At 42.6% G+C, this 23,264-nt stretch overlaps 1 protein-coding gene and 1 long non-coding RNA gene across 3 annotated transcripts in view; one reads left to right on the forward strand and one right to left on the reverse strand.

The window, feature by feature from the left end:
* Positions 1-23,264, forward strand: part of pdgfd (platelet derived growth factor d) — a 48,046-nt gene that overhangs the window by 19,300 nt on the left and 5,482 nt on the right. For both annotated transcript variants that reach the window (XM_058079869.1, XM_058079870.1), the window contains exons 2-5: positions 11,165-11,354; positions 12,684-12,861; positions 19,441-19,494; positions 20,911-21,121. In XM_058079869.1, coding sequence (XP_057935852.1) covers positions 11,165-11,354; positions 12,684-12,861; positions 19,441-19,494; positions 20,911-21,121 — 633 coding nt within the window. The remainder of the gene's footprint in view (positions 1-11,164; positions 11,355-12,683; positions 12,862-19,440; positions 19,495-20,910; positions 21,122-23,264) is intronic.
* Positions 10,471-21,332, reverse strand: LOC131134502 (uncharacterized). The gene is made up of 5 exons (XR_009131407.1): positions 20,899-21,332; positions 16,342-16,468; positions 16,136-16,187; positions 15,076-15,251; positions 10,471-11,385 (listed from the first exon to the last, which is right to left on the reverse strand). It is a non-coding gene; the product is annotated as an uncharacterized LOC131134502 (long non-coding RNA).

The following is a 23,264-nucleotide window of genomic DNA, read 5'->3' on the forward strand; positions in this document are numbered from 1 at the left end:
TGTTCAAGTTTACCGCAGATAACCTCTTAGGCTGTTACACAATTCATTACCAGCAGGTATACTTCACAGACCATCAGGGGCTGGTTCATTTGGATTGTACTTTTTTTTTATGACAAACGTTTTTGGAAGTTGGTTTCACTGCAGGAATCCACAGTATTATGCCACAGGACAAATTCTATTTGTATAATAGCCAAATACAATCAAAAGTATTTTTCTCATTCCTGTCTAAGGAGACTGGCCAATCACAGAGCGTGAAATGTGAATACATAATGAGCATGGTCTTTTTGCAGGTAATGACCAGATGTACTTGTTTCATACTCGTATCCGGCAGAAATGCATTACTTGTTTAGTATCCGACTCATCCCTATTCACCAACTATCCGATTCCTAACCGATTTGATGCTTGAAAATTCTACATTTAGGCAAAAAAAAATATTAATCCATCCATTTTCTGTACCGCTTATCCTCACGAGGGTTGCGGGCATGCTAGAGCCTATCCCAGCTGTCTTTGGGCGAGAGGCAGGGTACACCCTGGACTGGTCGCCCAACACTGCTGCCTCGTTCGCATACTTTTTGGGAATTTTGCCCATCGTTCACAATCCTTATGTGAAACATGGACACATATTTATTTCCCTTTTCTGTGCATTATAACGCCCAAAAATCAGTTAATATGAGCAAGCTAACAATGCACACGTCATTGGAACACAGGTAATTCATTAATTCATTTTCTACCGCTTATCCTCACGAGCGTCACAGAGGGTGCTGAAGCCTATCCCAGCTGTCTTCGGGCGAGAGGCGGGGAACACCCTGGACTGGTGGCCAGCCAATCACAGGGCACATATAGACAAACAACCATTCACACTCACATTCATACCTATGGACAATTTGGAGTCGCCAATTAACCTAGCATGTTTTTGGAATGCGGGAGGAAACCGGAGTACCTGGAGAAAACTATAGGGAATGTTATTTGGACTAAATTGACAATGGTAATTTCTTGAAAGTATTTAAAGCTGTGGAAAAACTGAGCATGTGCCCAAGCAGAGGGGGGGTTGGTCATTAAATCTGTCTGTGAGTGTCCTGAGTAAACAATGTTTTCATCCGTGACTATTTGTCCAGCCTCCTGTGTCTGTGTCACAGGACGTCCCTTTGTGTCTGCCTTCAAGAGGAAACACATGCACACACACACAAATATAGGACTAAAATACACAAAAACACATGAAGATGTACCAACGCACCCACTTTCACACTGCAAAAAGTGAAATCTAAGCAAGATTAAATATCCTTTTTTTTATAATGGAGGAGTGAGCGTATGCAGAATGTGATGGAACTTAATGTGCTCTTTTCATAATCATACTGTATGTACTGTATATAGTCATGCTGTCTCTATTATTCAGAAATACCCACACCACTGCTGGCCACACACACACACACACACAAGTGAAGTGATTCACGGTTGAATAGTTTATTAGACTGTCAAACGCACTGGACCCACCCGCAGTATCTTTCTTTCTTATTCTGGCATCTTCATCATGCTGTACTGCGTCCATATAGAGCATTCCTGATTTGGAATTGCTATAAACTACTAAGGATTGAAATACTAGATCAGGTAGAAGAAGCCTGTGAGACATGATGAAACTGTCTCTGATGTAATTATCGATATTGTGTCTCTCTCACATTCATGAAATATTTCAAATGTAGGAGTATTTTTTGTGCTCAGTTATTGAATAACAGAATGTATGTAAAAAAAATTATGAACATATTAACTTTTGAATATTTAATAAAATTATAAAAAACAATCTTTCTTACTAAATGTATTTATTTTTTCTTTAAATATAATTAATCATTTAAAAATAAATAAAAATAATTTTGTTTGTATTTACTTTTTAATATTGATCTTTAATAAAATAATCAAAATTACAATCTTGCTAAATATATTTACTTTCTAATATAATATATAAACTATTAAAATATTTGGTTTCATTTATTTGTACATATTAATTAGTGACATATATATAAAAAAGAAAATGGCCATTTTTCAATATGTCATCATCGTGTACGAAGAGGCCATCCTCCATTGACATGGTTTCATAGTTTTAGGGTAGCCCCAACTCTAATGTCCTCCATGGCGAAAGAACAAAAAGAGAAAAAAAAAAGAAGCAAAATAAAGAAACAAAGAAAAAATAAAAATAATAACAGAATGTATGATAGAAATGCAAAGCAGATGTGAAGAAGAAATCAGAGGAAACAGAAGTGATGTTGGGTGAGATACCGATGGTGACCAAAGATGACACCCTTAGCATGCAGTGTTTACCCCCAGGGTGTGTGTGTGTGTGTTTCATCTTCATGCCTCTGTGCTTGTGTGAGCGTGACTGAGAAGCAAGAGAGAATTTTTAAAGCTGATTTGTCATGAGAGACGCACAAGACAGTGGAGCCATACAGGCTTTGATAAGCGATATGCAAACATGTACACATACGGTATATATAGGCCTTGAGCTATCATTTAGCTCATTTACCCAGGGGGGGAAAGGCTTTACTTGTTTATTTCTCACGATTGGAAACTGCGGGTGCAAGCATGAGCACACACATATCTATATAAAGTACACATATAAAGTATATAGTATATGTTAACAGATGTGCACAAAGCTACTGTATACAACCCCCTATAGTAGCACATAGTGGACATTATCAGTCATGCGGCTAATAGTTGACACAGATGAGTAAACAACTGGCAAATAAAACACATGAAAGGGGCCGCACTGTGGTCGAGCGGATAGCGCACATAGCTAGATCGATTCCCGTGTGGAGTTTGCATGTTCTACCCGTGTGTGGGTTGTCGTTTCAGGGTTTTCTCCGGGTACTCCGGTTTCCTCCTACATTCTAAAAACATGCTAGGTTAATTGGCGACTCCAAATTGTCCATAGGTATGAATGTGAGTGTGAATGGTTGTTTGTCTATATGTGCCCTGTGATTGGCTGGCCACCAGTCCAGGGTGGACCCCGCCTCTCGCCCGAAGACAGCTGGCATAGGCTCTAGCACCCCCCGCGACCCTCGTGAGGATAAGCAGTAGAAAATGAATGAACACATGAAAGGGGCCGCACGGTGGACGAGCGGTTAGCGCACACAGCGAGATTGATTCCCTTGTGGAGTTTGCATGTTCTACCCGTGTGTGGGTTGTCATTTCAGGGTTTTCTCCGGGTACTCCGGTTTCCTCCCACATTCCAAAAACATGCTAGGTTAATTGGCGACTCCAAATTGTCCGTAGGTATGAATGTGAGTGTGAATGGTTGTTTGTCTATATGTACCCTGTGATTGGCCGCCTCTCGCCTGAAGACAGCTGGGATAGGCTCCAGCATACCCCTGATCCTAGTGAGGATAAGCGGCATAGAAAATGGATGGATACTATTATAGAAAGTATTATAGATGTGTCCCAATGACGTGCATTGTTAGTTTACTCATATTAACACATTTTTGGGAGTTATTATAATGCACAGAAAAGACATATGCGTTCATTGTTTCACATAAGTGAATCAGTGAATTGTGAATGATGGGCAAAAATTCCCAAAAGTATGCCCGAAGACAGCTGGGATAGGCTCCAGCATGCCAGTGACCACGGTGATCCATCCCTATATGTTGTATGTATGTCATAAGTAACATGTAATGTTCTGAACTATTGAAGAGGACATACTCGGACCGGAGTGCCCGAATAAAACCCACACATGACCAATAAAAACATGTAAAAATCCACTTAGAGTTGAGCCAGATTCTGCTCACCGAGAAGCGTGAGTGCCAACCAATCAGCTACCGCACTGCTGAACCAATGTTGTCATCCTGAAAGCAATCACAACAGTTAAAATCAGCTACTTTAAAGATAGAATCCGTAAAGCCAGCAGGGTTACATATCTCTGGGGGCAGTAATACAGCTGAAAGGGAATGTAAGTGTGTGTCACTTTAGGTACAGTCGGCACTTTGGAGAGTTCCCTCGGAGAAGATGGCAGTGTGACAGGATGCCAGATGTGGGACACGCAGTTGGTGAATGATCGTGTCCTGTGGGAGTGTGTGTCTGGGGGGGAGGTGATCCAACCTTACGGAAAAACACGGTTTGATTTGTGATGAAGAGAGACTTAGCACTTGTTTAATATAAGGAAAGCCTTCATACGTTCATATTTGCACATCAACTTCCATAAACTTTAAAGAAGAAAGAATCTGTCATTTTCTCAGCATTTTCTTCAAATTGCTGCTGCATGTTTGTTCGCGGGTGAATGGCACTTGGATCAAAAATAGATCTTCGTGTTATGAAGAACATCACACCCCAGCAGTGGAGGTGGGAAAGCCAAGTTTCATTAGTGAGAATTTACCCACACACATCCTGACACACTGACACACACTTTCAAAAGTTGTTTTGGCGACTTTTATACTTTTATACATGCGTGTACGTGTATGTGTGTGTCTATCAATATCACTTGCATCATGTTATTTGGAGAGATGCTCGTTATTGGCTTACCAGACAAGTAGCGCCAAAAACGTTTAATTGCAGCGGGCAGCCACAAATAAATGAATGTATGGGAAATTGGAGGCTGCACGGTAGTCGAGTGGTTAGCATGCTGGCCTCACAGATAGGAAACCGAGTTCAATTCTACCCTCGGCCATCTCTATGTGGAGTTTGCATGTTCTCCCCGTGCATGCGTGGTTTTTCTCCGGGTATTCCGGTTTCCTCCCCCATTCCAAAAACATGCTAGGTTAATTGGCGACTCCAAATTGTCCATAGGTATGAATGTGAGTGTGAATGGTTGTTTGTCTATATGTGTGTCACGATCCGCAAGCTCGCCTGTGTGACAGTTTAGTTGGTTTATACTTCTATGCCTTGGTTCCTGTTTCGTGCTCTTGTTTTGGTAGTGTTTCCTGTTTTGTCTGCCTGCTTTGCTTTTCCCTTATCACTCGCACCTGTTGCTAATTGTGTTCCCCTCCTATTTAGTTCAGGTGCGTGCTCCCTAGTTTGTTGCTGCATTGTTTGTTGTAGCTCCCCACGCTACTACAACCGTCTTTGCTTGTATCCTGCTGCTGTATATCATTTCTGTATTTATTAAAATAGACTTTTGATCGGCACTTGGATCTCCTGCTCTCTGCATCTTGGGGTCGTGTCGCAATGCCGAAGCCAAGACGCGACAGAATGCAGCAACCAGATGAAGGCGACCTCGCAGAGAGTGATTTTTGGACCTGGCAGATATTTAAGGTGATGGAGGAGGAGTGCTTGCTGTTCTCTCCGGAGGAACTTGAGGACATGGTGTGGGGGCCTGAAGGTACGCTAATCCCTATGGCGTGGGTGTACCAGGGACCCGGCAATGACACACCGGAGCGTCCGCGACGCCGACGCACGTCTCGGCAACCTGTTCCAGTGAAGGCTTCACGGCGTCAAAGGGTGAGGCCAATCAATTCCTCCTCGCAACACAACGCCGAGGCGGCATTAACCCCCCACGCCGTCGCTGAGTGCCGGCCCATCACGCCACTATTGATGGCCCCCGCAGCACGTCAGCACGCCAAACTCCAGCCGACCACCTCTTCCACATCCCTGTTGCCTCTCACGCAATACGAAGAGGGGCACGGTACACGTTCCCCTCCAGTGGCCAAACACCGTAGCTCCAGGGTTTCTCAAGACCCGGCTCCCACGCCAAGCTGTGTGACGCCACTGATTCCTCCAGTGGCCAAACCCCGCAACTCCAGGGTTTCTCAAGACCCGGCTCCCACGCCAAGCTGTGTGGCGCCACGGATTCCCCCTGTGCCCAAACCACGCAGTCCCAAGGGTTCCCAAACCCCGGCTCCCATGCCAAGCTGTGTGACGCCACGGATTCCCCCTGTGCCCAAACCACGCAGTCCCAAGGTTTCCCAAGCCCCGGCTCCCATGCCAAGCTGCGTGATGGCACAGATTCTCCCTGTGCCCAGGCCACGCAGCTCCAAGGTTCCGCAAACCCTGGCTCCCATGCCAAGCTGTGTGACACCACAAATTCCTCCAATGCCAAGACCTCGCAGCTTCAAGCCCCTGCAACCCCTGGCTCCCGTGCCCAGTGGCTTGAAGCCACAGACCCCCCCAGAACCTACACCACACAGCTTCAAGGGTCCGCCCCTCCCGGTCCCCGCTCCGCGGTGCTCGAAGCCACAGACCTCCCTGGAGCCCCCACCTTGCTGCCTCATGCTTCTTACCCCCCCAGTGCCCGCCCTACGGCATTTCAGGCCTGTTCCCACACCACGCCTGAGACCCCCTGGAATTCCGATCGATAGGTCAGAGCGGGTGGAACCCCTGACCTTCCTGCAAGCCCCTGTCCTACCTTCCTTGGTTCCAGCGATGGTGGTGAACGGCGTCTGGGATCCGCCTTCGGAAGGGGGGGCTAGTGCTTCAAGCTGTGCTTCGGAGGCGCACACCATCCCCCTCGTGGAAGAGGTGGATGGCGCCTTTTGTTCTGCATCAGAAGAAGCAACTTCCGTTCCCACTCCTGCTTGTCAAGACACAGGATCTGCTGCTTCTTCTGTTTGCCAAGACGCACAGCTTATTCCTGTTCCCGCAAGACTGGACACAGGGCCCACACCTCAGTCACGCTTGAAGACAAAGCCCAGCCCTGTACCTGCAAGTCAAGATACAGGGCTCACTGAATCGAGTCAAGACTCTCAGCCTATTCTTCTTTCTGCTAGCCAAGCACAGTCGGTTCCTCCTCCAGCCAGCCAAATCGGACAACACAGTCGCCTACTTGCAAGTCAAGATGCTGGGCTCACTGCAGCTCCTCCTGCAAGCCCTGAAGAGCACCCTTCTCCTGCTCCCCCAAGTCAAGAGGCTGAGACACCTCCTGCTGGCGGTCCCTGTTCAGGTCCTGTCCTGCCCTTTCCCACATGCCAGTCGGCATCGCCTGGAGTTTCTGTCCTGGTGTCTCCAACACACCAGTGTGCCCCAGCTCTCGTTCCCGTCCTGGTGCCGGCCACATGCCAATCCTATGCCGCTTGTCCTCTTCGGCGGCGGGATGCCGCTCCTCCTCTTCGGCGGCGGGATGCCGCTCCTCCTCTTCGGCGGCGGGATGCCGCTCCTCCTCTTCGGCGGCGGGATGCCGCGCCTCCTCTTCCGTGGCGGGATGCCGCGCCTCCTCCTCGCCCATGTTGGGCCGGCCTCCCCGGCCAGGCCCACCGCCCTGGCCGCCCCCCTGAGGGGTCCATCCATGGCTCTCACAGGGCCTGTTGTCCTGGGCGCCCTCCAGAGGAGCCCTGTGCCCTCCGGGCCGCTCACCCTTCTGGCCGTCCTCCTGAGAGGTCTGGCCTTGTTCGTCTAGTCCACCGTCCAGGACGACCCCCCGAGGGTTGTGCCGGCAACCCACCACCGAACCTCCCTCCACCCATCCCTGCCTTTTTGTGACTTTGGACTTTCTGGACGTCTAGGATCCGTCCTTGAGGGGGGTGTACTGTCACGATCCGCAAGCTCGCCTGTGTGACAGTTTAGTTGGTTTATACTTCTATGCCTTGGTTCCTGTTTCGTGCTCTTGTTTTGGTAGTGTTTCCTGTTTTGTCTGCCTGCTTTGCTTTTCCCTTATCACTCGCACCTGTTGCTAATTGTGTTCCCCTCCTATTTAGTTCAGGTGCGTGCTCCCTAGTTTGTTGCTGCATTGTTTGTTGTAGCTCCCCACGCTACTACAACCGTCTTTGCTTGTATCCTGCTGCTGTATATCATTTCTGTATTTATTAAAATAGACTTTTGATCGGCACTTGGATCTCCTGCTCTCTGCATCTTGGGGTCGTGTCGCAATGCCGAAGCCAAGACGTGACAATGTGCCCTGTGATTGGCTGGCCACCAGTCCAGGGTGTACCCCGTTTCTCGCCCGAAGACAGCTGGGATAGGCTCCAGCACCCTCCGTGATGCTTGTGAGGATAAACGGTAGAAAAAAATTAATGAATTACCTGTGTTCCAATGACATGTGCATTGTTAGCTTGTTCATATTAACTCATTTTTGGGAGTTATAATGCACAGAAAAGGGAAATAAATATGTGTTCATGTTTCACATAAGGATTGTGAACGATAGGCAAAGTTCCCAAAAAGTACGCCAACGAGGCAGCAGGCACAGTCAGTCCAGGGTGTACCCCGCCTCTCGCCCAAAGACAGCTGGGATAGGCTCCGGCACGCTACGGCACCCTCCGCAACCCTCGTGAGAATAAGTGATAGGAAATGAATGAATGAATGTCAGGATTGGATTGCATGTCTAGATCATAACCATGAATTATTATTACTATTTCCAGTGTACTATGACAGAAAACACAAAATGTATACAGACTCCCCGTCACTATGTACCTAATGTTTGCTTTTCAGAGACAAAACATAAACATTCAAAAACTGTGGGCTGTAATTGTATATAACTATAGCCATTGCTTCCATTGTTATGCATTTGCATAGAATTTGATGTAGTAATTTACAAAATTAGCATTGGATTTGAAAGTTTTTCACAGACCAAAAACCAAAATTCAAGTAGAGGGACCTGGACCAGTCTTTAAACCACCCAAAATTTAAACAAACAGTCCATAGAGTATATTTAGTGTTCACATAAGGCTATTAATTTGATTTGATTATGCTTTCTTTTTGCCAAAGTTGACACAGTGAGAATACCTACCCCCCCACCCCCCCCCACCCCCCCAACCCCACTCCCCATCAATTTGCACATTCTCTTCACGTCTCTTGACTGAATCTTTAACATAAATCTTCATGCTCATCATGGTATCATTTGCATTCATTTGCAAGGATGTCATTGATTCTAATGCATGATTTATAGTAAGGTCAGTGCTGTGACTGAGCAATAGCACTGCATTTACACACATTCCTAATTCAGTGTCTCACTTACTCTTCGTTAAGAACGTGTTTTGGGCTAAAATACACATTCCTCCTTGTCTCCATGTAATACTTTTTCACTTATAGTTTTTTTACAAAAACTATAAGAACAGCACAACTGGCTAGGAAGGGTCCACAAGTAGTGGCTTCAGAGAAGTTAGTTGGTTAACAAAATCCAACCGTGACACACAGATAGCATGTTGCATTCATGAAATGAAAATGTCGTCTTTCCTTTACTTTCCATCAAACGGAATCATCAAAGTGATTTAACAAAACAGTCAAAAGTGGATCAGACAATTCACCAATCAGGATTTTGTCAAGTCACTAAACGTTAGGGTAATCATGCAAACTATTCTCTTTCTCCAAATAATAATAAACAACAATAGAAAGGGCACTGCTGCATTTTAATTAGATTCCATCCAATAAAATTTAATTGAAACGTAATTTTCTGGCGGTCACCTCATTTTCTCAAATATTATGATAATTGCAAATGTCTTTCATTTCACTTACATTGACTACAAATGTGGTTTGATTAGAAATAAACAAAAAGTTAGAATGACTCTTGTTACTATTAAATGATATACCGTTATAAAGCCTGTTTATTTCCCTTTTAAATGACATCCAATGACGTGAAAGATTGTACAGGTTTGACACATTCCAGTCAGGAAAGATCTCAGTCCAGATGACAAACGTATTATAGGCCGATAAATCCATCATGTTATTATGTGTATGTGTGTGATTGGGGTGAAATACTGTATATATGTCTTACAGTTGCAAAGAAAGAAATAATTTGACATATCTGACATGCTTTTAACTCCAGTTTGGCTGCTGGGTCAAATTCACCTGAATAATATATATGTGATACCAGCATGCAGGGGGTGGTTGCAAATATGTGAGATGATCCATTTTAATTGTATATGTTGACTACACTAATTAAGGCAAGCATGGGAAGTTTCACTATTTGGAATATTTTTTAAACTATTTTTCCTAGATTTTCTGACTTTAACACATATTTGCATAATTGGCCATGACTCATGTCACCACACTGGAAAAATTACCCATCTAAAAAAAGTTTAAAAAAGAAATTTATTAATTTTTGCTTGTAATAAACCAGCAAATGAACACGTCAAAATTGTCTTAGTTGGATTTTTTGAAATAACACATTATATTTAAGCCCGGCTGCACGGTGAACAAGTGGTTAGCACGCAGGCCTCACAGCTAGGAAACCCGAGTTCAATTCCACCCTCGGCCATCTCTGTGTGGAGTTTGCATGTTCTCCCTGTGCATGCGTGGGTTTTCTCCGGGTACTCCGGTTTCCTCCCACGTTCCAAAAACATGCTAGGTTAATTAGCGACTCCAAATTGTCCATAGGTATGAATGTGAGTGTGAATGGTTGTTTGTCTATATGTGCCTTGTGATTGGCTGGCGACCAGTCCAGGGTGTACCCCGTCGCCTCTCACCTGAAGACAGCTGGGATAGGCTCCAGCACCCCCTGCAACCCTCGTGAGGATAAGCGGTACAAAATGAATGAATGAATATTGACCCTTGGGGGAGCCCGACGTTAATTCACTTATCTAATTTCATCTCCAAAAGGTTAGTGCTGCAAAAAATGTACCACTGTGCTACACCTATCTGCCTACACACACACACACTCACACATACAGGGATTTGTCCCTGGCTAACCTTACAGCGTGAAATCATTTTTATTGGGGAAAGGGGCCTATACACCCAGTCAGACTTTTGATCAGCCGAGTGAGACAGCAGAAGAGAAAATAGACATCTCTCCTGAATCAAGGAGCCACAAGCTCATCTACTGTAGGTGCGGTGCTGAATAAATGATTGATGAGTAGCATGTTCACTACACTGACCAAATGAAAGAAGACAACTGGAAGGGGCAGAGAAATGGGAAAATGGTCAGAGTGATTGGGCTGTGCTATGAAAAGGTAAAGTAGAAGGCCAAAGCTTCATCATCATCATCATCATCATCCTCCTGGGGTTGCAACTGTGCTGCCTTGATTATACAGCACATTCAACTCTCTCTTTACAAATTCACACATCTGAAAAAAACAGCTCTGTCAGCCATCTTCAGGATGCTGCTTGACCATCAAACTGTGTGTGTACCAGGTACTCCTCATTTGTTCAAGGTATTAATCTGCTTATGCAACCACATTATGCAGGCTCAGCTCTTTTGGGGAAAAAAAGTAAAGTGCTCTCTGCACCAAGAGCAATACACTCTTTAATATTCTAAACAATATTTGTATATACTGTAAACACATGTAGAACTACTAACAAACAACCACTGTTTCACTCACTGCAGACTTGTACCGGAAATACGACAACATCACAGTCACGTCGGCGGGCGGAGTCATCCACAGCCCACGGTACCCCAACTCGTACCCACGGAACCTGCAGCTGTTATGGAAACTGGTGTCGCCGCCAGGAAGTACAATCCACCTGGAATTCGACAGTCACTTCGGTCTGGAGGAGGCGGAGAACAACGTGTGCAGGTAGAACACGCATGCAGGATTTTATTACTCACTGTAAAAAAAAAAAGACAAAGGAAAATAGATGACCTTGGCAGAGTATGCATAATTCAATGTTATCAATTATGAGAAGTCCACTGAGTAAAAGACGGAAGTGCAGTGATATAGAAGCTGTATGAATATATGGAAATACAGTAATACTCAATTAATGGAATGGAGGTGAAGAGATGGGATGGGTTTCACAGCAGGGAGAGAGAGAGGGGAGTTGTTTTTTTTTGCAAACAAGTTTGTCCTTGAGGCTTGACAAAATCGACTTTTTAATAACGATATGCAGCACGCTCGCCTTTGTAAGCACAAAAACCAAGGGGAACAGCGGGGGGGAGGAAAGGGAGGAAAAATTTGAAAGGGTAAAGAACTTATTTCTTATACAGTCACCCAACAACTGGTGCTATATTAACACAATATAGGCTGTCATTTCGGGCTGCACGGCGAGGAGTGGTTAGCGTGCAGGTCTCACAGTTAGGAGACCCGAGTTCAATTCCACCCTCGGCCATCTCCGTGTGGAGTTTGCATGTTACGTTAAAAAGCCATAGCATTTCAGTATGTGGAATCAAACTATGGAATGGATTGAGTAAGACCCTCAAACAATGCACAACGATGAGCCAATTCAAGAAACAATACAAGCAGTTGATGTTTGCTAAATACAAGGATGAAGAGTCTTGAACCAGTCATGATGTGCTATATATATCACTATATTGACACTTACTATGGTACCCATTATGTCATTGGATGCTCATATCAAAAAAATTAAAAAATTATTTTTTTTTAAATTTCTAAATTTCTAAATTTCTAAATTTAAAAATTTAAAAATTTCTAAATTTCTAAATTTAAAAATTTAAAAATTTAAAAATTTTAACATTTTAACATTTTAACATTTTAACATTTTAACATTTTAACATTTTTAAATCTTAAACTATATTAGGAAAGCAGGAAGTGAACAAATGTAACAGTTACTGATTGTAAAAGTACCAGATGGAGGTGTAGGATTTAATAAGCTTTGCTTCTTCCTACTCCTTTTGGACATGTGGAACTGTGAACTGATTATGGGATGCACTCAATTGTAATCTGATGCATGTTCAAATGAAATAAAACCATTACCATTACCATTACCATGTTCTTCTCATGCATGCATGAGTTTTCTCCAGGTATGGGTAAGGGTTGTTTGTCTATATGTGCCCTGTGATACCCCGCCTTTTGCCCGAAGATAGCTAGGATAGGCTCCAGCACCCCCAGAAAATGAATGAAATCTGACTGTAGTTCCATTTACATGTGTAATGTTTTCATCCTCTGCAGGTATGACTTTGTTGAAGTGGAAGACCGATCAGAGACAAGCACTATAATTTGGGGTCGTTGGTGCGGGCAGAAAGCCCCGCCTAGTCTCAACTCCAAATCCAACATCCTCAGAATCACCTTCAAATCTGATGATTACTTTGTAGCAAAGCCTGGATTTAAAGTCTACTACTCTTTGCTGGTGAGAGAAACACCAACACACACTAGAACACCCATATCGGTCATACAAAGTCTTCCATCCATCCATTCAATCCATTTTCTATGCCGCTTATCCAGCGAGCCACAAAGTCTGAATACACTGTATTACAATATTACATTATTATACTGTCCGCATTCAATGAAACCTGTTGGTTCTGCAACAGACACTGCCGAACCTCTTGCCAGGGGCCAGCAGGCTGAACAGTCCACCGTGTGGGTGTGTTTAATTCCTGGTGATCATCGGTGGTCACACAGCATATGTCAGAAGTCCCATTAGTTTCTCTGCGGTTCTGACCACTCTCTGCACAGCTTTCCAGTCCATTGCTTTGCAGCCAGCAGACCAAACGGAGCTACAGCTGGTCAGCATGCTCTTGATGGCTCCTCTACAGAAAGTGGTGTGCGGGGGGGGGGGGGGGGGGGGGGGGTGTGCCCCTCTCAGCCGAAGCAGAAATTGTAGTCATTGTTGCCCTTTCTGAACAAGATCTTTGGTTTTCTCAGGTGAGATCATTCGTGATTTGCAGCCCCAGGAACTTTTTGCTTTTTCTCTGCAGAAGTGGAGTGGTGTGTGTGTGTTGGGGGGGTTCTGGTCCTTCTGAAGACAATCATCATTTTCTTTGTCTTGTTGATGTTGAGGACCAGGTTGCTAGAGCACTACCACTCCACAAGCTCCACCTCCAGTCTGTAGGCTTCTTCATTGTTGCCTGCTGTCTCGTTTGCGTACTTTTGGGGAATTTTGCCCATCATTCACAATCCTTATGTGAAACAATGAACGCATATGTCTTTCCCTTTTCTGTGCAACTCCCAAAAATGAGTTAATATGAGCAAGCTAACAATGCACGTCATTGGGACACATCGATTTTGACTCCGAAGCCCCCAAAACTTTCTATAATAGCATCCATCCATTTTCTATGCCGCTTATCCTCACTAGGATCAGAGGTATGCTGGAACCTATCCCAGCTGTCGTCGGGCGAGAGGCGGGGTACACCCTGGACTGGTGGCCAGCCAATCACAGGGCACATATAGACAAACAACCATTCACACTCACATTCATACCTATGGACAATTTGGAGTCGCCAATTAACCTAGCATGTTTTTGGAATGTGGGAGGAAACCGGAGTACCCGGCGAAAACCCACGCATGCACGGGGAGAACATGCAAACTCCACACAGAGATGGCAGAGGGTGGAATCGAACTCGAGTCTCCTCGCTGTGTGGCCTCCGCGCTAACCATTCGTCCGACGTGCAGCCCTATTCAGGACATTCATTCATTTTCTACCGCTTATCCTCACGAGGGTCGCAGGGGTGCTGGAGCCTATCCCAGCTGTCTTCGGGCGAGAGGCGGGGTACACCCTGGACTGGTGGCCAGCCAATCACAGGGCACATATAGACAAACAACCATTCACACTCACATTCATACGGACAATTTGGAGTCGCTAATTAACCTAGCATGTTTTTGGAATGTGGGAGGAAACCAGAGTACCCGAGAAAACCACACACACAGGGAGAACATGCAAACTCCACACAGAGATTTGAACCCAGGTCAGAGAATAAGTTTTCTGTGTGCCAGGCAGCATCGTGAATGATGGCTACAATTCCCCAAAAAGTGCAGTTCCCCTTTACGGCTTCACTTCATACTGGATCTCTGGCCTAACAGTCATGTGTCATCGGGGTGAACAGTCGCGGGTTCAGGATGCTTCCTTGAGGAGATGATTTGTTGGTCATTAGTGGAGCCGTACAGCATGCTTGGGGTCTCCATCATGGCAGCACTGAGTGGGATTTACGGAGCCGTGAGGCTAAAAGCAGTAAATTCCCTTCATAGAGGTCAGTTCTGTGAGAGGTTTGTCCTTAGAGGGAGTTATCCCTTGTCTCTGTAGTGCTTGTTCATACCACTTTTAACCACTTTTACACATAGATGCATGCTATTAAGTGCAGATGTGGGAAATATATTATATATTATTATATTTGTCTTTTAAATTTTGATACAAATCCTACAAAAAATACAAATATTTTTCATCTATGTAGTGTGAGACTGCTGAAAGAAATACCGCTACTCATATTTCTTTAGTAGACTTCTCATGTAAACGCTGAGCCAGCAGGTCAACATAAGTACATGTCCTTTACTCTGGAGGAGATAATGTGCTGTCAGTGTTGGGATGTTTTCTCTTACAGGCTTTTAAATGAACACATGAGGAAATTACCTTTGTCATTTTGTCAGGATGAGGAAAGAAGAAAGAAAGGACCTTTGATGTTCACCACATTGTAATCAGGAGGGAAAGGGGGGAGAGAAATGCCAGCAAAGAGGCAGAAAGCCATTTATAGATGTTGTCTGGCTTCCTCTTTCATGTCACAGATGGGGCTGAACATTGCTCATTATCTGGCAAAAAAAAAAGAAAGAAAAATTGTAAGATGCAGGAAGGGCGAGGAATAGTGCATTTGTAGAACATCCTTTGCTTTCATGCAGTCTTCTTGATGTGGAAGCTCCTATGATAGCACCTGGCTGGCATTAGTGCTGAACACATGCATGCCTTACTATAACATGTTCATATGCAAATATGTATAGCACATAATGGTAGCATGTTGGCCACACAGTCAGGAGACTCGGTTCGTTCCTCCGCTTGGGCACCCATGTACCATGGGTACATGGCGAGAGGCGGGGTACGCCCTGGACTTGTGGCCAGCCAATCACAGGGCACATATATTCAAACAACCATTCACACTCACATTCATACCTATGGACAATTTGGAGTCGCTAATTAACCTAGCATGTTTTTGGAATGTGGGTACATGGGTGGGTTTTCTGCGGTTTCCACCCACATTCCAAAATTGCCGACCGTGATCCAGTATGAAGTGCAGCCTTAAAGGGGAACTGCACTTTTTGGGAATTGTAGCCGTCATTCACTATGCTGCCTGGCACACAGCAAACTTATTCTCTGACCTGGGTTCAAATCTCTGTGTGGAGTTGGGTTTTTTTCTCCGGGTACTCCGGTTTCCTCCCACATTCCAAAAACATGCTAGGTTAATTGGCGACTCCAAATTGTCCATAAGTATGAATGTGAGTGTGAATGGTTGTTTGTCTATATGTGCCCTGTGATTGGCTGGCCACCAGTCCAGGGTGTACACTGCCTGTCGCCTGAAGTCAGCTGGGATAGGCTCCAGCATACCCCCCCACCCCCTAGTGAGGATAAGCGACATAGAAAATGAATGAATGAATGAATGAATAACTAACTAAACCACGTTGGTGTCATACTGTGATCTTACCTTGTCTAAGCTTTTGAGACCAAATTCTTGAGCGTCAACGTCCTTCAATATTCTGTGAAATGGATAGAGAAATTATTTCAATTATGGCAACAATACAAAATCTAAAATCATCACAATGTTGAGGTTAATTGGCCACTCCAAATTGTATGAATGTGAGTGTGAATGGTTGTTTGACTATATGAGCCCTGTGATTGGCTCCAGCATACCTACAACCCGAGTGAGGATCTCTCTCTCCTCAACGTTCTCCTGCACATGTGTACACCATCTCTTCAATTAGACCGAAGCTGTGGCTTCATCTAGCAGGTCTAATTTGTTCTGTTCAGAGCTGTCAAACTGATAAGAGGGAGGAGATGAGGAGGCAGCGAGTGGGAAGGAAGAGGAGAGAGGATGAAAACTCGTCTATGGAAGGAGAGAACAGGTGTTTAAGATGTTATCAGCAAGTCAGCTAATGACTTAAATAGAATGAACTAAGAGAGGCCAACAGAAGGAGACTGCAGAGAAGGTTGGTAGGAGAATATGGACCGAGCTGGATTGGAGTGCAGATCTCCACAAAGCGTCAGTTAACACCAAAATAATAATATTATTTTGCAAAACATGCCTTTTTTGTCAATTTATTTTCTTCCGGTATAGTTACTCTATTATTTTCCATAAGTTCCATCCCTTGATTCCATTTAAACATAGCAGCATGGTACACCTGCGTCCTTTGAGTAATGCTGCTATTTAAGTTGGGCCTACAGCAAGCTGTGAGTTCGGAATTCCTCAGCTTACCAAGAATTCCGAGCACACCTCCCGTTGGTGTTCCTGTGACCAAGCTTCAATGCTGTTTTTGGGATTCCTAGCGTCAGGTTAAGTCTTTGTATTACCTTTTAACTCTATTCCGGTAGTGTAGTCTGAGCTGTTTCCAATCCAATCCACTTTATTTATATAGCACATTTTATATTTCATATATTTTTTATCCAAAGTGCTCCACCGACTAGTAAAATAAAAAGTAAAAATAAAATACAATATAATAAATACAATAAAATACAATAAACAAATATTATTGCCATTATTACTATTACCATTATTACATTATTATTATTAAAAATTAAATAAATTTAATCCAAAACTAAAAGATCAAATAAGAAATAAAATTGTAAAATAGATATTAAAATATAAAAAACAAGAAGTAAAGCAATAAAAGTATAAAAAAAATAAAACCAATTAAAATAAAAGGAAATAACTAAAAGACACAGGACCATACAACTCACTCCAAGTTAAAAGCCAAAGAATAAAAGTGGGTTTTAAGACGAGACTTAAAGCTTTCGGTTTCCCTCCATGGTCGCCTAATGTCAGTTGAGTCTTTCTCTCATTTCTCCGTCGATTTTATACTTGTACTTTGTACCGTTCTGTATAAACAGATTAGCATTTATTAAAGTCTATTCAACCCACTGCCATGTGCTCGCATCCTGGACTTATGCTGCATCAAATCTGATCAGTCAGCGGCAAATACAGTTTTTCATGTCATAAAAATGAAGTTACATTGAAAAGAGAGGTTACGTTTTTTGTTTTTTTTTATTCCGGCATCTCTTGGCATTAGATGGAAGCAGAAAACAAAAGCGATGGGGAATCTATTGTATGTGCCAAGGTATTCAGCCCCCTCTGTTTGATCTGTCTTGATTTTTTTCTAGCAGTTAAAGTGGCCCAGATGTGCATTACACGAAACGTTTAACCTTAAAAGGCAAGACAGGAGACATGTTGTGTAAACTTGCATGCACGCACACACACACACACACACACACTCACAGGAAAACCTCTGACCTCATTCAAACAGCTGGTCGGAATGCATGCGTCCATGTGTGTGAGCAAAGTCATTAAAATACTACAAAAAATACTTTTATGTCAATTTGCAGGTACAGTGTCATCAATTGAATTTGGCTTCGACTCTTACTGCACATGTTACTCCGAAAAGTGTTTATTTATTTATATCATATTCGCTCATCTTGACACACTCCTCAATTTGATACTTTTTTTCTTTTTTTTTTTTGTTTACTTTTTGGAGGAATTTATGTACTGAAAATCACAGCTGAACGTTGATGTGAGAGTTTTTTTTGAAGATGCACGTCAAGCTCCGCCAGAGGGTTTGGCTTACACCGACACTGTGACGCTGTAGCATAATGACGCCTTTAGGGTGGGGGAGCATAGATATCCATAGGGAGCACAGAATGGATGTGGTTGGGTCATCTGATTAAGATGCCTCCTGGGTGCTACTTGTTTAAAGTGACAGAGCATGTCAAAGTGAAAAAGCCTTGCAATAGATCCAGATCATGTTGGAGGGATTATATAGTACATATGGCCACTTGAGCGCCCGAGGGTGTGGTTGGGAAGAGGAACATCTGAGCTTTCCAAAGCCGGTCTTTTGACACAACTCTTGAAAAGCAAAGACATAAACTGTCTTAGGTCTTATGTCCTTACACGCAACGATAGTATTAAGCAGATACATGTGGCACTATCTCCTCTCTGTGATAATGTTTCACTGCTCCCGGACACCAATTGGTACCTCAAAGGGGCTCACTTGGTGGGGCTTGGATTGAGGCGCCTGAGGGTCAACACGTATCTGTGCATTTGTGTGGATTTTAACCCTTAGATGCATAAGTGGGTCAAAAATGACCCGGTCTGGTTGTTTTCTTGAAACATCTTTGTAATGAAAATTTGTTATCATTTCATATTCCAGGTATTCCTCAAAAATCATATTTTTGATATCATGCCATTCACATTTTTAACTTATCTTTTATACATTTTAAGAAATTTTTGTTTTTGTGTTACTACCCCAACCTTCCATAAGTGGGTCAAAAATGACCCGGTCAGGTTGTTTTCTTGAAATATCTTTGTAATGAAAATTTGTTATCATTTCATATTCCAGGTATTCCTCAAAAATCATATTTTTAACTGACCTTTATGCAACACACAATGGATCCTCACATTTTCTATTGTACGGGGTCATTTTCTTTTTCAAAGATGGAAAAAAGTGAAAAAATAAGATGTTTCTAACATGAAATCATTCTTGTGTGGTCCTAAATATAATACTAAATATCATATAAGTGATTATTCCTAACCAAAATGGCAAAATTGGCATAAAAACGCATTGATTCTAGTATGGGTCATTTTTGACCCACTTATGGAAGTGTAGGGTCCAGTCACTCGTGCATCTAAGGGTTAAGAAAATGTGTAATGCATGCCAATGATTACTCTCCAAGAGATACTATATAATATGCATACTTGAAAAAGTATGAAATTAACTAATTGCTGTCTGTTCATTCCCCCAGAATGAAACTCCTCTGACTGCGTCCCAAACCAACTGGGAAGCTGTTACCATGTTGGTGAGTTCTTCACAGGCTGTATGAATTGAATAGACAAGTTTGAAATGGAGTTTAATCATATTAGTATCAACCCCACACAAACTGCGTTTTAAGGACAAGACATAATTAGTATAATGACAACAAGAGAGTAAAGTGAAAAAGTGAATGTGATATCCTCCTGTGGCTTCCCCGTGGGACAAAAATCAGCTCAGAACTAACCGCATTGCTTGTTTGTTTTATAAAAAAAACAATGTCATTGTGGTAAAATGTCACATTTGGACTCCAAAGACCAGAAGCTAGGTGGATAACTCATATAAGCTAGCTAGCTAATGTTAGCGCAGACAGTGACACCTCAGCATAGCATGTAAACAAAGATACAAGAATAGTCCAACGTGTCCAACAGTGTTTTGTGATTTTGTGATCGGCTTTTATGTTTTTTTTTTTATGAATTTGTACAATATTGATCGGCGCATCCTCAGTTTTAAGGAAATATTCTTTGACCCTTTGGTAAACCAGTCAAAATCAGCCAATGAGCCACTGGTTGGAGACCTTCCATGAACTCCAGTTATTTTTTGTCAGGCCTAACGGAATTTTTTTTTTTACAGTTTTTTTTTTTTTTTTTTTTAACCACTATTGGTAACAGAAACTAACCGGTGATGTTTTTCTTGCATTTTTCGGTTTTAAATTTGAAGAGAGTTGCATCCGGTCCCTTTTATGTTTGAGTAAAGAGCATACCGTTTAAACATACAGCCTGTCACACATGCAACCCTCACATCGTTCTATGACAAAGGAGTTTTAATCATTGCACTAATGATAAGGCTCATTTGCATGGACCAAGGCACAGCCGCATAGTACACACACACATACACACTCAGTACATACATAGAATGTACTGTATGTATTATACATGAGGCTTGAGATGTAAAATGTCATGCTTTCTTAGACTAATGTTTTTATAACTGCATGTAATCCAAGTAATTTGTAAGAGCTATATGGTCAGTGACATATGAAATCATAATAATTAGTGTGCGTTGTTGCGTATGGCACTTTTTCTGCATGGATTATCAACAGTATATATGTATGTGTGTGTGTGTGTGTGTGTGTGTGTGTGTGTGTGTGTGTGTGTGTGTACGCGAGGGGGTCTGCACATGTCTGTATGTGTGCTTATGTATGTTTGTGCTACTACTACATTGGGGACGCATAGTGACTTTGTCCCAGTTTCTATTCAAGCCAATCCGAGGGACTTATTGTCGTCACTGTACATCACATCACATAAAGTCACTCACCAATTGAAAACAGTAAAGTACTGATGTGTAATATCTGCCTTTATCACTGCGGTTACATGAAATAGGCAGTATCAAAATAACCCTACTGACTTTATGAAATAATGACATTTTTTACAAAAGATAAGGTTCTAGTTTTGACCTTGATTCCCAGGATGACAGTCCTGTTGGACCAGTGGCAGTCACCGAGGTTCCTCTCTCTTTGGAAGACCTGGATCGAACCATAGCTGCCTTTGACACCGTGGAAGAGCTTCTCAGATCCCTAAACCCAGATACCTGGAAACAAGACCTGGACAGCATCTACACCCAAACACACATTCATTATAGATCAAGAGCCTACCACCTGGCGAGCAGGCACAACAAAGGTAGGTGCTGCATTTCATTCCGACTCACAATTGGGATTTACGTGAATAATGAAAATGCATCATTTGTACAGTGGAATCTTTGAGGTCACCACAGTCTGACCAACAAATTTTCCTTAACAATATCATAGAAATAGAATAAATCATTCATTCATTCATTTTCTACCTATTATCCTCATGAGGGTCGCGTGGGATGCTGGAGCCTATCCCAGCCGTCTTCGGGCGAGAGGCGGGGTACACCCTGGACTGGTGGCCAGCCAATCACAGGGCACATATAGACAAACAACCATTCACACTCACATTCATACCTATGGACAATTTGGAGTCGCCAATTAACCTAGCATGTTTTCAGTCTATCATAAAATACTAATTTAACTTGAAGGCATTTTAACAGTTTTACAGGTTTAATAAAGGTCAACCAATCAGATGTTAATACGAAATGTGTCTTTGACTTTTTTGATGATGCATGGGAATGTCTAGAGAAAGGGTCTCAAACACGTGGCCCGCGGGCCAAATGTGGCCCGCACGACACTAGTTTGAGGCCCCCGCCTTGATATGAAAGTTTAATGTTAGTGCCCGTGCAAGTTTGATATGGATGCTGTATGGTATCATGTACCCAGAAAAAATTATTACGTGTGATTAATGTTCATGTTAAAGGTTAAATAACTGTTAATAGTTATCCTCCCTATCCGTGTGGAAGTGGTAAGTTTTTGGCTATTTAAGTTTAAAGGAAATAACTTGAAGGCTACCGTTTAGGTCGCTAGCTCTCTAGATTGCGAGTTAGCATGTGTCTCAAGACCCTGCAGTTGCGCAATATGTTGTAAATAAAAAGAGTATAAATGTGACTATAGTCGTGTTTTGTCATGTCTACAGGGCTCTAATAATGCTTTGTTCATTTTAATCTGAAAAAAATAATTTGTCTACCCACCAACTATATGTGGTTTCTTAAGTTTTTATTATTTGCCGTTTTTTTATTATTATTATTATATTTATTAATTACTGATTGATTGATTTTCTTTATTCTTAATTTGTTTATTTATTTTTCATCTTATTTTGAGTAGAAAAATAAAAAGTAAGATATTTTTAGAACAGTGGAATGTTTTATCAGAGCTTTTTTTGTAGAAAATTAGAACCAAAGCGACGTTTTTTACATTTTTTTGTATTTAATAAATGCATTTTTTTTTTTTTTTTGGAAAACCTGATGCGGGCCAGTCTCACCCAGACCCGAGCTCCAGTGGCCCCCAAGTAAATTGAGTTTGAGACCGCTGGTCTAGAGCCCTCTATACATGAACTAACAACCCTATAGTTACCTTTACACTCGTATTACCCAGTATAGTAAACATAATAACAGTGAATAATCAATTAAATCCATAAATAAGACTTGTGCTTGTGTGTGTTGCTATAAATGTGACTTCTGAGTTGAATTTTTGAGCTCGGCATGGGTAACAGTTGCAAGAGTCGCCCGTGTTTTTATTAGGGATTGTTGTGTCTGTTGTGAGATCATTCAAACCTACACTAAAATCCTGTTCCGGCGATAAGTCTGGTATGTGTGTGTGTGTGTCACTGAACATTAGAGTAACATTACTGACACCCGGTGACCATTGTAGAAACATCTATATCTTCGGTGTCATTGGATGCGTGTTTTGAATGCCTTATATTTGTATTTTGATGAAGCCATATTGTTCTGACCAACATGGAAACAGTTGTCAGTGTGTTTCCATTTCCTGTTTCCTATCACACGTTTTGTCATCTACCAGTCTTAACAACAATACCTTACATTTCCTCATAGGTGTTCTTAGGTAAATATTTGATTTGGACAACAAACGTCAATTTATTTAGCATGCGTACGCTCTACTACGTACAGACAAACCCATATGTCGACATTGTATGTTGCAATCCCTCAGAGAGGTAATAGTAGAAGCTGCAGGTCATTGATAGAACCCACCAGCACACCTCACTCTAATTGGAAATTCAGCTTGTTCAGTGGAGCAGAAACGTGCCGCAGTCAGCAGCTTAGCTTTGTTTTCATTAAGACGCTCACATGCTCGCTCACTTGCATTCTCCCTTGATGATACCAGGTCAGATCATCATTGGAATCAATGGAGATATATATCTTCTAATCATAAAAAAATATACAACCCGGGGC

This window comes from Doryrhamphus excisus, chromosome 8 (genome assembly GCF_030265055.1).
Source record: "Doryrhamphus excisus isolate RoL2022-K1 chromosome 8, RoL_Dexc_1.0, whole genome shotgun sequence".
Lineage (NCBI taxonomy): Eukaryota > Metazoa > Chordata > Actinopteri > Syngnathiformes > Syngnathidae > Doryrhamphus > Doryrhamphus excisus.